The sequence below is a fragment of the Penicillium atrosanguineum genome (genome assembly GCF_028827265.1).
Source record: "Penicillium atrosanguineum strain IBT 20685 chromosome Unknown utg000008l_segment0_segment0, whole genome shotgun sequence".
In the NCBI taxonomy this organism is placed as follows: Eukaryota; Fungi; Ascomycota; class Eurotiomycetes; order Eurotiales; family Aspergillaceae; genus Penicillium; species Penicillium atrosanguineum.
The window spans coordinates 3,047,423-3,061,760 of NW_026623140.1; the positions used below are offsets into that span (position 1 = coordinate 3,047,423).

General features: G+C 50.8%; 4 protein-coding genes across 4 annotated transcripts; 3 read left to right on the forward strand and 1 right to left on the reverse strand.

The window, feature by feature from the left end:
* Positions 1–499: 499 nt before the first annotated feature.
* Positions 500–1,468, forward strand: N7443_010680 (uncharacterized protein; the record flags this gene model as incomplete). The annotated part of the gene is made up of 1 exon (XM_056890736.1): positions 500–1,468. The coding sequence occupies one exon, from the start codon at positions 500–502 to the stop codon at positions 1,466–1,468; it is 969 nt and encodes a 322-aa protein (XP_056737227.1).
* A 1,109-nt stretch (positions 1,469–2,577) lies between these two features.
* Positions 2,578–5,691, forward strand: N7443_010681 (formin-binding protein HOF1; the record flags this gene model as incomplete). Its single annotated transcript, XM_056890737.1, has 6 exons — positions 2,578–2,620; positions 2,677–2,781; positions 2,835–3,121; positions 3,179–3,391; positions 3,440–5,462; positions 5,522–5,691. 6 exons carry the CDS (start codon positions 2,578–2,580, stop codon positions 5,689–5,691), a joined length of 2,841 nt encoding a protein of 946 aa, XP_056737228.1.
* Positions 5,692–10,307: 4,616 nt separating this feature from the next.
* On the reverse strand, positions 10,308–12,013 carry N7443_010682 (uncharacterized protein; the record flags this gene model as incomplete). The annotated part of the gene is made up of 6 exons (XM_056890738.1): positions 10,308–10,378; positions 10,435–10,537; positions 10,588–10,630; positions 10,686–10,987; positions 11,291–11,665; positions 11,717–12,013. The coding sequence occupies 6 exons, from the start codon at positions 12,011–12,013 to the stop codon at positions 10,308–10,310; spliced, it is 1,191 nt and encodes a 396-aa protein (XP_056737229.1).
* A 581-nt stretch (positions 12,014–12,594) lies between these two features.
* N7443_010683 (uncharacterized protein) lies at positions 12,595–14,033 on the forward strand (the record flags this gene model as incomplete). Its single annotated transcript, XM_056890739.1, has 3 exons — positions 12,595–13,325; positions 13,381–13,431; positions 13,487–14,033. 3 exons carry the CDS (start codon positions 12,595–12,597, stop codon positions 14,031–14,033), a joined length of 1,329 nt encoding a protein of 442 aa, XP_056737230.1.
* Between the last annotated feature and the right edge of the window lie 305 nt (positions 14,034–14,338).

Here is a 14,338-nt window from a genome sequence, read left to right on the forward strand (position 1 = left end):
TCCATATCTGCACCAGTGATGTATGATAGTGGATCCCCAGCGACCCCCAGCCACGCTGACTAGTCGGCTTATATCATCCGGGATCGCCCAGCCAACGCGCGCCAAGTTTCCGAATTAGGTTGTGGCGTCGCCATGTGGACCCCCGTTGGAAGTAAAAGATAAAAAAGAAGGCTGGGAGGGAAACGTCAATCTATCAGGCCGCCTGTCCAGCCACCAGTCGATCCCAGCCTGCCTATTTTTGGCCCAATCGCGAGGCTGCCATGTGGATTGGGTATACTTCATAGCAGGGTTTGGGGATCGAGATGGATTTTTCCCTTTCACCTTTTAAACCCTCCCATCCATCCAGACTCTCCCTTCTCATCCAACACTCTCCAACCTTATCTTTTCCCATCTTTGCTCTTAACCTTTCCAATTCCTTTGAGAGCCAAGCGTGTATAACATCCTACTGCATTGTTTACAATTCCCATATTAAACACACATCCTTCTTCAATCCTCCATCATGCATTTCTCTGCCACGGCCCTCATTGCCCTCTCCTCCCTCGGCCTGACTTCGGCTGCTCCCTTTGCGGGGCCCGAGGAGGACCTGTATGGTCGCTCAACCAGCTACGAGATTGTCAACGTTGGCGGCGAGTCCAGCTCTGCTGCTCCTGAATTGGATACTGTGACTGAGACTGTCAAGTCTGTTGTGACGACTCCCGGCGCTGTACCCGTGCCCGTCACCGTCACCGTCACTGCCACTCCATCCAGCATCCCCTTCTCATCTGCCGCTCCTAGCTCCACTCCTCACGGTTTCGCTCCTGGTGGCTCGTCCTTCTTCCCTCCCGGCTCGGGCTTCCTCCGCCGCGGTCTGAACGCCGCTGGTGATCCCTACTACATCGCCCGCAGCTACAGTTCCTCTAGCTCGGCGGCCGCTTCTAGCACTTGGAGCCCTGTGCCAACTCCTCCTCTCGCTGCCCGCGGCGACCACGGCTGGTACACCGTCACTGTTTCCTCTACTCCTTCGTCCTCGAGCGCGAGCATGTCCACCCCTCTCGTCGCTCGTCAGTTCGGCGGCTGGAACCCGAGTGTTCCTGCCTTCTCGTCGGCCACCCCCTCTAGCATGAGCGTGCCCGTCTCCGCTACCCCCCTCGTTGCGCGCGAGTGGCCCGTCTCCTCGTCCAGCGTGTCCGTTGTGCCCAGCATGTCCTGGGTCAAGCGTCAGGCTGCCCCTTCCTCTAGCACTCCCCTTGTTGCTCGCGAGTGGCCTGCTCCTACCTCCTCCAGTGCTGCCTGGAGCTTCACTCCCACTCCCACTCCCACTGTCTTGGCTCGCCGCGCCATTCGTGAGCAGGCTTGGTCCAGCGCCTCCTCGGCCCCTAGTTCCAGCTACTCCCTCTCGTCTTCGGCCACCCCCTGCTTTACTAAAGTAGTGAAGACCTGCAACATCAAGAACAAATTTCCATCAAATGATGAGATCTTCGACCAATGACATGACACGAAGATGATATTGAGACGACTATGATACATGAAAACGATTTCGGCCGTGTTTACAGCTAGACTTTATGGTTATGACTGTTGATGACAGTCAATATGGGCATTACTGGCGTTTTGCGGGAATACTTCACGACTTGTATTTTTTTATTTTTTTATTTTTTTTGCGAATATGGGATGGTCTGTATTGCTTTGTTTTGGGGCATACATAGACTGGATTTGACCATACAGCCCCGGTATGACATAGAATAGGATCACAGTACAGAATGAACAATGAAACTCAAAGCTTAAAATTTATACCTTCGACTGTATTTTCGGGCTGGATAGTGAAACTAACCTTTGACAAGATTAACATCGGGGACTAAATACCCCTGTGCCTCTAAATATGTCATCGTGGCTTGCCAGAAGCTCCGTCGTTTACGATCCAACATGGGGAGTATGCGAGATGCATGGGAAAGCCCTGGATAGACAAGTATACGAACGAAAGACTCTTCTCGGAAGAAAACTGGAAAAAGTGCTTTCCTATGTATCTTCTGTGAACTACGCCAATCTAGAGGACTGTTGCAATGCGCAACGACATGTTTGTGCTAGAGGTCAGGCCACTTGCAGACTAAGGCATACAACGAATTTCGCCCTAAGGTGTTGGGCACTGTCTCTGTCGCCTGATGGATCATGTTGACAGTGTTGAGGATTTAGTAATTTACTAAGAGTGGCAAATAGACAATCCAGCGAGCAAATATAGAGGGACATACATAATGTCCAAATGTCTCAGTCGACCTGTCTGCATTTTTCTCAAAAGTCAAAAAGATCGAAAGTGGAGGATTCAAACAGGGAAAAGTAGGAAAGTGACGCGTCAGTTGAGGAGTTAGGGTCGCGATGTGCGCTGACATAATCACGTGGTCTCGTTGCCCTGAGCGACGCGCCCATAAACACATTGCGTCGCTGCATCCCTCTCATCATCCAATCGACCGACGGGTCAACATTTACGTCTCACGTCTCACGTCTTACGTTTTACGTATTCTCTTTGTTACTATTGTCTTTCATTTTCTGTTTCTTTGGGATCTACACTTTGAGCAAAGGCTGGCCGATACTCAACATCTAACCACAATGCCTGGGACCGTGGCAGAGGGACCTTCGGTCTCCATGTCCTGTACGTGAAACAGCCCCCGGCCCCAGCTTCACAAGCTAACAGCGATGCACCCACAGTTGCGAATAACTTCTGGGGAAAGGACGATGCCGGTCTCCAGCCCATGCTCGACCGCATGCACGGATCGAAGACAACGAGCGATGAATTGAAGACTTTCTACACAAGTACGCAATCGCAATCATAGGTTCGCATGTTCTGAAAGCTAACAATCTTCAAGTTCGAGCTTCGATTGAAGACGAATATGCACGAAAACTCCAAGCCTTGTGTCGCAAACCGTTGGGCACATGTGAAACTGGATCTCTCAAAGCCTCACTGGACGTGGTCCGCGGGGAAACCGAAGCAATTGCCAAGGCGCATGCTGCCATCGCGGGTCAGATGAAAGTTGAACTCGAGGAGCCTCTGGGTGCGTTTGCTAGTGGAATCAAGGAGCGACGAAAGATCATTCAGAACACCATTGAGCGCCTCCACAAGACCAAAATGCAGCAAACAGGACTTGTGAATAAGGTACGTTGCGTAGGTCTAAATAAAGGGAATGAGATGCTAACTGTATTTTGATTCTAGACTAGAGATCGATACGAACAGGACTGTCTCCGCATCAAGGGCTACCTGGCACAAGGCCACATGGTCATGGGCCAGGAAGAGCGCAAGAACAAGGCGAAGCTTGAGAAGACCCAGATTCAACTTGCGTCAAACAGCCAGGAGTATGAGGCTGCAATTAAGATCCTTGAGGATACGACCGGTCGCTGGAATAAGGAATGGAAAGCTGCTTGCGATGTACGTGACTTTCCACCTGTTGGTGGAGCTGCTACTAATATACTATAGAAATTCCAAGACTTGGAGGAGGAGCGACTGGATTTCGCGAAGAGCAGTCTATGGACCTATGCAAACATCGCATCGACTGTTTGTGTCAGCGATGATGCCTCTTGCGAGAAGATCCGACTCTCCCTCGAGAACTGCGAGGTTGAAAAAGATATCGTCTACTTCATTAAGGAACGAGGCACTGGTCAAGAGATTCCGGATGCTCCCCGATTCATCAACTTCTGCAAGGAAGACTTTGACACAGGATCCGAAATCGACGAGGGCGAGGGTTATTCCGTCGCCCAGTTCCAGCGTACCATGAACCCGGCTTTCCGCACTTCTTCTCCTCAGCCCTCGATGTATGAGTCTCATCATGATCCCCAGTCTGATCTCGCGGCTCAAATGGGCCATCCGGCTCCTCCGGCAAACGTGGAGCCAGCTCAGCAGCCTCCGCAAGCTCAGCAATACCAACAGACTCCGCCGATTCAGCAGGCTCAGCCGCCGCCGCAGCCTCAACAGCCTGTGCAACCGCAGCAGCCTCAGCAACCCCAGCAGCAGCCCATGCAGTCTATGCAGCCCCAACAACCTGCTCCGCTGGATTTCCGCCGCGGCGGCTATCTGCCCCCGAACTATGACCCTGAGCAGCACGGTGAAATTAACAAAATTCCTCACAATGCTTACCCGACTGATGGTATGACCATGTTTTGCCGAACCGGTCCTCCATCAGAGCGAAGCTCAGCAGCTAGCGCATACCGACCATCCAGCCGTGATTCCCAGAGTGAGGTGTCAAATCCCACCTCTATGTCCAGCGTTGAGGCGCCAATGCCGGTCAGTACCAAGCAAATGTCACCTCAGAGGCCAACAAACAGTGCGCCACTCCCCAGTGCTAGTTCCGGAGATGACAAGTCCCCGAAAAAGAAGAGTGCGTTCTTCAGCAACAGCCCATTCCGTCGCAAGAGCCGTCATGAGAAGGACAGACCAGTTATCCCAGCAGCCCAGTCCGCGTCGCGAAGCCCCTGGAGCTCTCCTAGCAAGAATTCCAGCCCATCTAAGGCTGTTCCTTCTCCTGGTCAAATTGAACGTCGTGCAGCTAGCCCGGAGCCTGTCGACCCTCGTGCCAACTTCCAGCTCAATGTAGGAAATAATGTCTTTGACGTTGCGTCCCCCGACAAGAACGGAAAGAAGGCAGGAGCTCAGCAGGCCAATGGAGCCGAAGATGGTCTCGACCCGATCGCACGAGCTCTCGCTGATTTGAAGACGACTGGCGGAAAGCAATCCACTCTCCGTGTCTCGGCTGATAGGTACCATGGAATCACCACTCCCACTCCTTCTGCGCCATCATCTGCTTATGGTGGAAGTAGTTCTGGAGCCCCGCCGGCATACAATGATCCCTCAGTGAAACGACTTGGCGCCCCCGAGCCGGCCTTTACCTCGAAGCAGATGCAAAAGACCACTCAGCGCTACACTGGTCAGACCCAGAGCATGCTCCGCGGTGGAAGTAATAACCCAGCCATGGCCCCCAAGCCTCAGGAAGTTCCTCGTGCCAGGTCTCCGGCCCCATCCCGACGAAGTGCTAGCCCGCAGGTATCTCCCCGTGTTGATACCCGGATGGGCGCTCAATATGCTGGAGGAGCACCCGCTAGCCCAGGTGCGCCTCAATCCAGCAGCATGCGCAGTCGTTACAGCCAATCCCCCACGCCGCACCGTGCCCAAGACCCGCCCTACTCTCCCAATGACTTTGCCAGAAGGCCTTCGCCTGCCGCCTCTCATCGCGCAGTTTCTCCTCAGCCACAGTTCCGTCAGCAAACTCGTCCTTCCAGTGCCGGAGGCATGGAGCTTCAGCTGTCCAATGGTCAAAATGATCCGTATGGCGGCGGTGGGGGCAGTGTTGGTCGGGATAGCTATGGTTCTCGACATGATGGCCGGCCCTCATCATACTATGGTGACGCTGGTGGTCCCCCTGTTGGCCGATCTCGCAGCCGCACTGTTGCGGTGGCCGACCCTGCTCGCAAGCTCAGTCGCGATGGACGTCCGGTCTTGCACTTTGGTAAGAAGCCACACCCCATTATTCCATCTCGGACCGATATACTAACTTCAGTTCACCAGCTCGCTCATTGTACAGCTACGCTGCTGCCATTCCTGAAGAGCTTGGTTTTACCAAGGGTGATTGCCTTTCAGTGATCCGACTCCAGGACGATGGATGGTGGGAAGCCGAAATCACCAATGGACGCGGCCACTCTGGATTGGTGCCGAGCAACTATCTGCAGATCATCTAGATACCCATCTCACCCTCATGACCCGCCACGACCCACAACCTCTTGTCTTGACGGATATCCGTTTTCTTGCGTCTTTGATTATGCTCTCACGTAGATACCATGCTTTTTTCGAACCTTTTTACATACTCACGATCCTTCTTTGCCATCTTCTTTTCTCCTGGCGTCTACGTGCGCATTGTTTCTCGTTGGGCAATCGTTCGATGTTTTTGAGCTTGCCAGCGAATGATCTGAGAGCTTTCAGCGTGTCTTGTTTCAAGGTTACTGGTGATGTTCTGTGTTTTTGATTTGATGGATATGTCGTTTTCATATTCTGGAAGAGTTCGGCTCAGGTTCAAATTGCGCGATGAACGATCTCTGACCATGTGCTCTTATCATGGTCGATGGATCTTTTTCCTCTCTCTTCTCTTTCTAATCTTCACGATTTCCTAATTCTTATCCGCGCTTCTTTGGAGTACGATGCGTTCTATGTAATGATGTTTTGCTCTCGTTTGTAACATGGTCCTTGCACATGTGGGGTTGCAGCAGTTGATCCAGAATCTCTGGTAGCCTAAGTAGTGCTTTGTTGGTTAGGTAATTAGCAATAAAATGAATCAATTGATGAGGAACACTTAAAACATCCGTCTACAAGTACAATTGAAACTATATTCAGAACCCTAGAATCCCAAAATTTGCTCAGCTGCCACCCGGGCATACTGCTATTCCCAAACCGCCGACGACACACTCATCGAAATTTTGTAGAATAGTTTAACTATCCACCTGCAAAACCTGGAGCTTCCTTGCTCCGATCTAGGAAAGGTGCGGAGAAGCTCGGAATCTATGGCTGTGCTAGGCCAGACAGAAGCCCGAGAACAAGCTGGACATTATAGACGGAGCGAGAAGATAGTCTAAATCAGCCTACATACACACTTAGGTTCTCAATTCTTTGTTGACATCTTTCTGGGTATGTACCCAAAGCCCAAGCTCTTTTTAAACCTCTTTCTGGAGTCAAAACTTCCTCGATGTGATACCGAGAGATTGCACTGACTGATTAAAGAGTACGCAAATGTTATTGCCCCTGGAACAAGTCTCAGAGACGCCACCAAAGCTGGAGACCACTGGGCATCAATTGGGTGGTAGAAGTAGTAACTTAGTAGTAGTAGAATTCATTGGCCCGGTAAAACTCGCTTCAGATACTTGCTATACGGGTACTCTAGAGCAAAACCGAAGTGGAATTTCAACTCTAACAGGGCAACCGGCTCACTATCTCGTATGGAGTACTGATAACCGTGATCTGGTTATTCAAAGTTGCCATACCAGCCGCCAAAAGTATCCGGCACAGAAGGGGAACATTTAGAAAGAAAGATTCAGAATATAATGCACATACTGTAGAGTTATGAATCCGCCTCACCAAGAAGAGATACCCAAGAATAGAAGCGGTCATATATGAGGCGAAATGATGTGGATGGCCTGGTGGTCGCTACTCGTGCCTGTAAGCCATCAGCACTCAAGTATGACAAGATATCGTATGACCTCTTAGGCTAATACATATAGGTAGGTAGGTGTGATCTAATTATTACCAAGACATCTCCCTCGGGACCTTTCATGATTACTTATAATATTTTTCTTATAACTTACAATCGGACTTCAGACTACTTCGGACGTTCTAACATCAGCCATGAATCATACGAACACCCGGTATCACGAACGTTATCTCTGTGCGTGTTGCGGAGCCCGATTTCTCAAAGGCACGACTTGGAAACGCAAATTTTGTGCAGGTAAGTCTGTGGCTGTTATGGTAGCATTGTAAGTGACTTTGTTATCTCGAGACAATTACTTACATACGTTGAATTGCAGTCTACACGGGCAGTAATGGGATATTCGGAGAGGCTCAAGTGTCTGGGGTGCACACCGTCAGAATTGACTTATACTATTACATTGACCGGTATGACAATGTTCCATTTGAATCCGGCATACACATATGCGGAGCAATGCATGAGGCATTTGGCATGTCAAGATTGATCCATAATAATTGCTGGAAAGACCTTCTCAACCATTTCGGGCGCAGTGAAATCAATTCTACTACGCTCCTTGAAGTGTTAAAAAGGCCACCTATATTAATTATGGGAGGTAAGACCTATACTAGCACGTATACTGGACCATTTGCCACGATACAGACGCTCGAGCAGATCGTGAGATGGGAAGGTTCGATCCTTGCAACCCGCCAAGCACTATTCGACGATCAAGGCCACTTAAGCTCCCACAAAAAGTAGGGTATACTCGGAATCATCAAGAAGCAAGCAGATTCATTTCGCCGCAAGCATTCTTAAATGATCACCTCTGGCGACTCCCACTTGAGCTTCGCGTGGAAGTCGCATCTTACCTCCCGACTCCCGAATTTCTTGAAACAAGGTTCGCTTCACGCGCGATGGCAGTTGTTTTTTCTATTCAGACATTTTGGAGGACGAGAATTTTTGTGACAGGAGATCGTGGCTCCCTTAGCTATCTTACCGAAGACTCTCATTGTGATGACGGCCAGAAGATTGATTGGAGACAGCTTTACCGCCTCACTCATGACGATTATCTTTCTCATCGTCTGAGAACGAGAAAAAGTCGTTGGATCAAAGACCAATGGATAAAAGACAGATGCAGTATGAAACATGCCTTGGTGAGGACGCCGATGGCCTGGGAACGGCGACGTCCAAACCCCTTCGAAATGATAGATGGTACCATTCGCCAAATCTTGACGTTTTTTCAAGATTTTCTTTCTCGCGATGTACATTGGCAAGAGGTTTGTGGGGAATTTCGATGTGAGACAACCACTTGCCTACACTTCATGGAACATCAACGCGCAGGCAATCTGGAGAATCTTAGGCATCATTTTGGCCTGCATCAAACTATTTTCATCAAAGACCCTCTGGTGCTCCTCGTCTCCGTTCTGGGTGAAGGGAAGAGTACTTTTATTACCGGATTTGAAATCGTGTATAGGCACAAGCCAAACAAGGTTTTTGGCTATCGTATACCTGGAAAGCAGACCGTGATTGACCTCCAAGAGAGACAGTTGTGTGCACTTGATGTCTCTTTCGGCGCTGGGGGAATCCAGGCAGTACTTCCTCGCTTCGAGGCCCAGACTCGTGAACCTGAATACAATTGGATCGGAGTGGCAGGATCTACCTGCGCCATAAAAAGGCTTGAGCTCAACGGAACGCTCAAAGCGATGCGAGGGGAATTTGATGTGAGTAGCCCCACTGTTTCAACCGGATTTGCACGCGACAATGCTCATAATGTGTAATTCCAGGATTGCAGAATGATACGGTTGGAGATAGGATTCGCTCGCTGAACGAAGCTTCTGAAGTGACATCATGCCATTTTCACGGCAGTGATTAGCTCTATCACGGTAGCGATGTGAGCTTGATTGATACCAATGATCTATTTGTCTAGTAGATTTGGCAAGAACTTAGCGAGGGACAACATCTGCTGGGTCCGCAAAAGGTCCGTCCCGATGCGATAATATTACTAGTATTTATTGATTTAAAAATATGGGCTATTGATTTGTATTTTCCGAACTGAACAACACGAGCGAGACAGATGAGAGAGATAAAGATCGTAGGATTCAGCTGTCGAAGACTAACTACTGGGCTACACGAGGCAAGACGACGAAGGGCGGCATTACCACCTTCATCGAAACAATCCTATATAAAAAAGCTTCATCTTTTAGGTCTTTGGGTTTACGGGTGGGCCGGATATCACTCCTTTGACAAGAAGCTGCCCCTATTAGGATCCATGGCTTAGGGTTAATGGATGATATAGGGGGGAAAGAACAAGAAAAACAGGTGATCAATGTGCGTGCCCGATGGACGCACTCTGTTCTGCCGAATAGGTTGGAATGAGGATTGTCCACTCTGGTTCATACTCCTGACCAGCGGCCTGCTGCTGAGCGTTATGCCTGAAGACTGCACGACGCTCGCAGTTGCCTGGGCGAAGTGGGCCTTGAGGGATCTTTAGATCACTTTCGCTAAGTTAGTCTCTTCTGACCTTCAAATTGTAAGTCCGAACCCCCCAAATCCCAAGCAAAACTTAGCTCACAGACAGCGCCAAGTACACAAGCAGCACTCCCAATACTCGTCGGTCTAGGAATTCCCCCTCGACCGCATCCCCTTCGGCAACCCTACTCAACCGGTGTTATTGTCCCTCAGGATGGCCACTCCACGATCGATCTGAGCTGCAATGCCACCGCTCACTTGTATGCCGGAACCTGTGTTCGTCTTGCTCTGAATGAGGCGGTCTACATCAAGTGCCAAGCGGACCCCAGCCATTTTTGCTCTATGCAGGAACATACCTCCATTCTGTCGACAAACAGCTAAACTACACTTCCCAGAATACGAACTATAGTATATCACCTGGTCGGTATCTTAGAATCAAGTCAATCCATCGATAATAGCCTTGACACCTGTGCACACAAACTCGGCGGTAGACCAGATATCTACAAGCTCAGGAATTAAGAAGATATGTATAGGAAACTATGTATGTTTATCAAAGGACACTGACAGACGGGGGTATACGAAAAGACAAAACACATCCCCTCCCGTGAATACTTTCAGGCAGAAAAAAAAGACCATGATCATAAAGACCGACTGTACTTATTCATTGTCCACAAAAGAATTCGCAAGGCGGCCGAAGAAAGGGACCTCGAAATGATCAAGAGTATCCACTGAAAAGCAATGTCAGCGTGCTTCATAGCATTGCGATCGAAATCATGCCACTCACCGTCGCGATAAGCATGCATGCCGAGGAATCCGATGAGACCGATGTCAATAATAAGAAGAGACCAAGAGAGGAAACTGCTCCAGGCGAACATGAGATGGATAACCTGGACGGGTATTAGGCGGTACTCCATAGTTAGGTTGATCAGATACTCACAAATAGGACGGAAAACAGCAAGCTCGACTGCCAAGCGTGGAATCTATCATTTCGCTTTAGCCTTGAGTTCAATTTCCCCATGTGCTCTAAGTACATACCGGACGTAGTCACTCTTGTGCTCCATCAACAGCAAAAACACACCTCCAGCCGGAGGGAGCAACAGGTAGGCCAGCATAGCCTCGATATCCATCCGAATGGGCAAGCTGGTCTCAAAGGCTCCCAAACTCACATGGCCACCTTCCACGTCTCTCCCAAAGCCCGTGTTGCTATGAACAGGACCGGCGAAGAGGCTCGGAGATGGGAGGTCGGCGGAAGCTCGCGGAGAGCGTAGACCGGGAGACTTAATATGAGGGTCCGCGTTCGGAGGGGACAAGGCCCGCTCGATCTCGGGCGATTCGTCCTGATAGGGAGCGAAGTTCATTGTTGGTGGGGAGAAACTTGGGGGGAGTTCATTTGGGGAAGCTCTCCTTATCCAAGCCTTATCGCCGCGCGTTCGCATTCGCGTTGGCTGCCATGTCTTTCAGGCAGAAAACACCGTTACAAAGTTGGGTATCATCTTCATTGAGCGCGTTTATCACCAGAATAATAAGTATTGTACAAGGAGTGTCATTAGTTATGCCCTTCCTCGACCACGGGAAATTCCCCTTGTAGTTCCAGTGCCAGTTCCAGTGCCAGTTCCAGTTCCTCGGCCAATCCCGCTCACCGGTCGCCGGGTTGTCGTTGTGGATGATCCTCGAGCTCCGGTGCGGCTGGTGCTTGTACTCGGCGTTCTTCCGAGCCCGGTGCTTCGGACTGCGCCTCGACCAGTCCCTCTGCCACCTCTGGTGTTCAATGCCCGTCGTCTCTCGTCTTCCTCGGCTTTGCGTGCAGCTGCTTCTCGCTGTTGTTGGAGAGCTTGCTCGCGTCGTTCAGCCGCCTGTTGTCTTTGAATAGCCTCGTTCTCATTATCGGCAACGTCTTGGGTAGCACCTTGCCAGTTTGGGTTAAGGATCAGTCGCTGGTTGTGTTCGGTTTGGGATAGAATACGGGTCCATGTGTTTAGGAGGGTCGATGCAGATGTGACTGTGTTGGAGACGGTCTGTATTGCGATTAGAGGGTTTCAGTTCTAGCCAGACCGACAGTAACCTACCGCCATATTTCCCTTGGCGCGGTCGATGCTACTCAGAAGTCCTTCAAGGACCTCGTTGATATTTCGCACAGATTGCAATTCATTATGGAGAGCTGCTTCGCGCGCTTCTTCGCGATCAAAAAGTGTATTCCCTCCGCCGTTGGTCGTTTGCGGCTCTGTTGGGAGACTCCCGTCGGACGATCTTGGGTTGAAGCCTGTCTTCGCCCCCCTTTTGGACGGAGAGTCCCATAGGTCTTCCGTATCCTCGTCGGAGAGCTGGAGCCTCTCCATCTCCTCGGCGGCACTTCGGGCAGCCATGACGGCAAATTCGTAGTAGGCGTGATGCTTTTTGGGACGCGCCTTTGATGTAAGCAATGCTTGTTTCGGGGTATAAAATCAGTCTCGTAATAGCACGACCGGCGGGACCATAGCAACACCCCAGCCTCAGGGGAATCGGAACAGGAAGAAAGTCAACAAAAGACCCACGGGAGACCAACGTGGGAACCGCGGGGCGGGTGATAATCGGGCGGTGAGAAGGCGGTCAAGGAATTGGGTGGCTGGGCGCGAAACATGCGCCCTTTAATGGGACCTCGCCCTTCTTTCGCAACGCTCACAACAATCTCTTTATTGTTGCTCTCGCACTTCGAAATCCTCGTTCACTGATCGTCAAGTTCCTCTCGGTTTACTCTCAATTGTTGTTCTTTTCGAGAGTCTTATTCCCCCAAGTTACGCCCAGAACAGCCTCGCCTTTGATTGAATTCGTCCCAATATCAACACACGAACCGGCCGACCGTTGGCTGGACGACCTCGACACCTCGAAGATCCCGTGCAATCATTGTCTGCGACGCGCAGATCGATAAATACTGTTGGCCTATATATCGTCGAAATCCAAGTTCAATATGGCGAGCACTCCGCCGCCGCCTTCGCCGTCAGCCCTGAGGGTCCCAGCCGCTCCTCTCCATGGAGCGGGTTATGACCAGTACTCGCCATATCCAACTCGGTATTCAACGCGTTTAGCCAAGCAACGCGCCGTTCGAGGTGCTGAGACGACTCCCCCGCCGATTTGTCCAAGTTCTCCGAGCAAGGCACGATCGAGTGTTTCGCCCAAGAAATATCGAAAAGTCCAACTTGACGAAGAGACATTATCTACACCTGGCGCTAGCGCACGTTCGAAACCGACTGCCACCATTTCAAAAGAAGGTCGCCGCTCTAACACACAATCTGCCTATGATCCTTTTGACATGTCTGCCTCGCATCATGTCCCCTCCTCTGCTCCCCCTCGCTCACGCACGGCTGTGAGCCAGGCTCTGCCTACTCCTGCTAAAACACCTTCAAAGAAGAAGGTCGACAACTTCTCATCAGCCTCTCGTACTCTTTTCCCCGCTCACACCATGTCTCCCAAGAAGCCCGCTCCATTCTCCCTGGGGAGTTTTGAGGCCCCTGCGTCTGGCAAGAGGGCGATTCAAATTTACACGGACTCCCGTGACCGCATCCCAAAGGCTTCACAGGTTGCAACACCGTTTGCTGCTCGTCTGCAGGCATCTAGTGACACTGGTTCCGGTGCTCCACCAAGTGATGAAGCTGAAAGTTCTGATCTCAGTGGGCTTGGACCTCCCAGCTCAGCTGTTCGGTAAGTTTTGCGACTCCAAAGCCTTGTAAATTGACTCTGACTGACACGTATGCAGACGCCGGCGTGATGCCCGCCGCACTCCTGATGATAAGATGACTATGATATTGTGAGTCCTCCAAATTACCCCGCACGTCTTTGACCAATTCTAATTATTCTGGCAGCCGTGGCAAGAGAGTCATTCAAACTTTCGATGCCGATGACGAGGAATCAGATGACGATCTAGGCTTGTTCGCTGCTCGTCCCGATCTGCTCGACGGGAATGACGAGATCTTGAACAATATTCAGACTCTGAGTCGCGACTCTATCCAACCTCGCCAACTCTTTGCGCAGAAGAAGGGCAACCCCCCACTCTGTGACATTGTGGACAAGGGGGATGATGATGCCCCTACCGATGATGAGGGACAAGCTCAAGGTGATTCGGCATCCCCCGTCGCCACCCCGATGTCCCCCGAGTTTCCTCAAGCTCCCGGGGCCACTCGTCTTACTCGCTCGTCTGCTCGCGGCCCTCAGGTCGAAGAAACTCCTACCGCAAACATTGCCTCTCAGACCAAGCGCAAGCGCATCAGCCCCTTCGACCAGTGGCTACGCAAGAAGCAGAAGCCCGAGACGGTGGCACCTTCTCAGACGGCCGACAAGGAAAGTGACCGGGCTGCCAGTCCTACTGGTCCCCCTGCTGCCAAAAAGACCCGAAGCACCCGTTCTTCCTAGGTGCAATTTCGCCTTTCTGGAATTGTTTCTTCGGCCTCCCATCTGACATTCATGGTGCATTGCGTGAGCGCTCTTCTTTCATTTCATCACTTTGACTTTCCTTTTCATCTGTCCACCAGGCCGTCTCGCGATTTCTGGACTTTGCACAGCTGCGGAGGTTGTATGGATGACAACCCTTCTCAACAGCATGTATACATATGCTGTAGTTGCACGTCCATACTGCAGCTTGATTTGTTTCTCTTGGATTTACTTTGCTTTTTTGTTTTGTTTTTTTTTTTTTTTTTTCTTCACGACTAGCGCTGGGA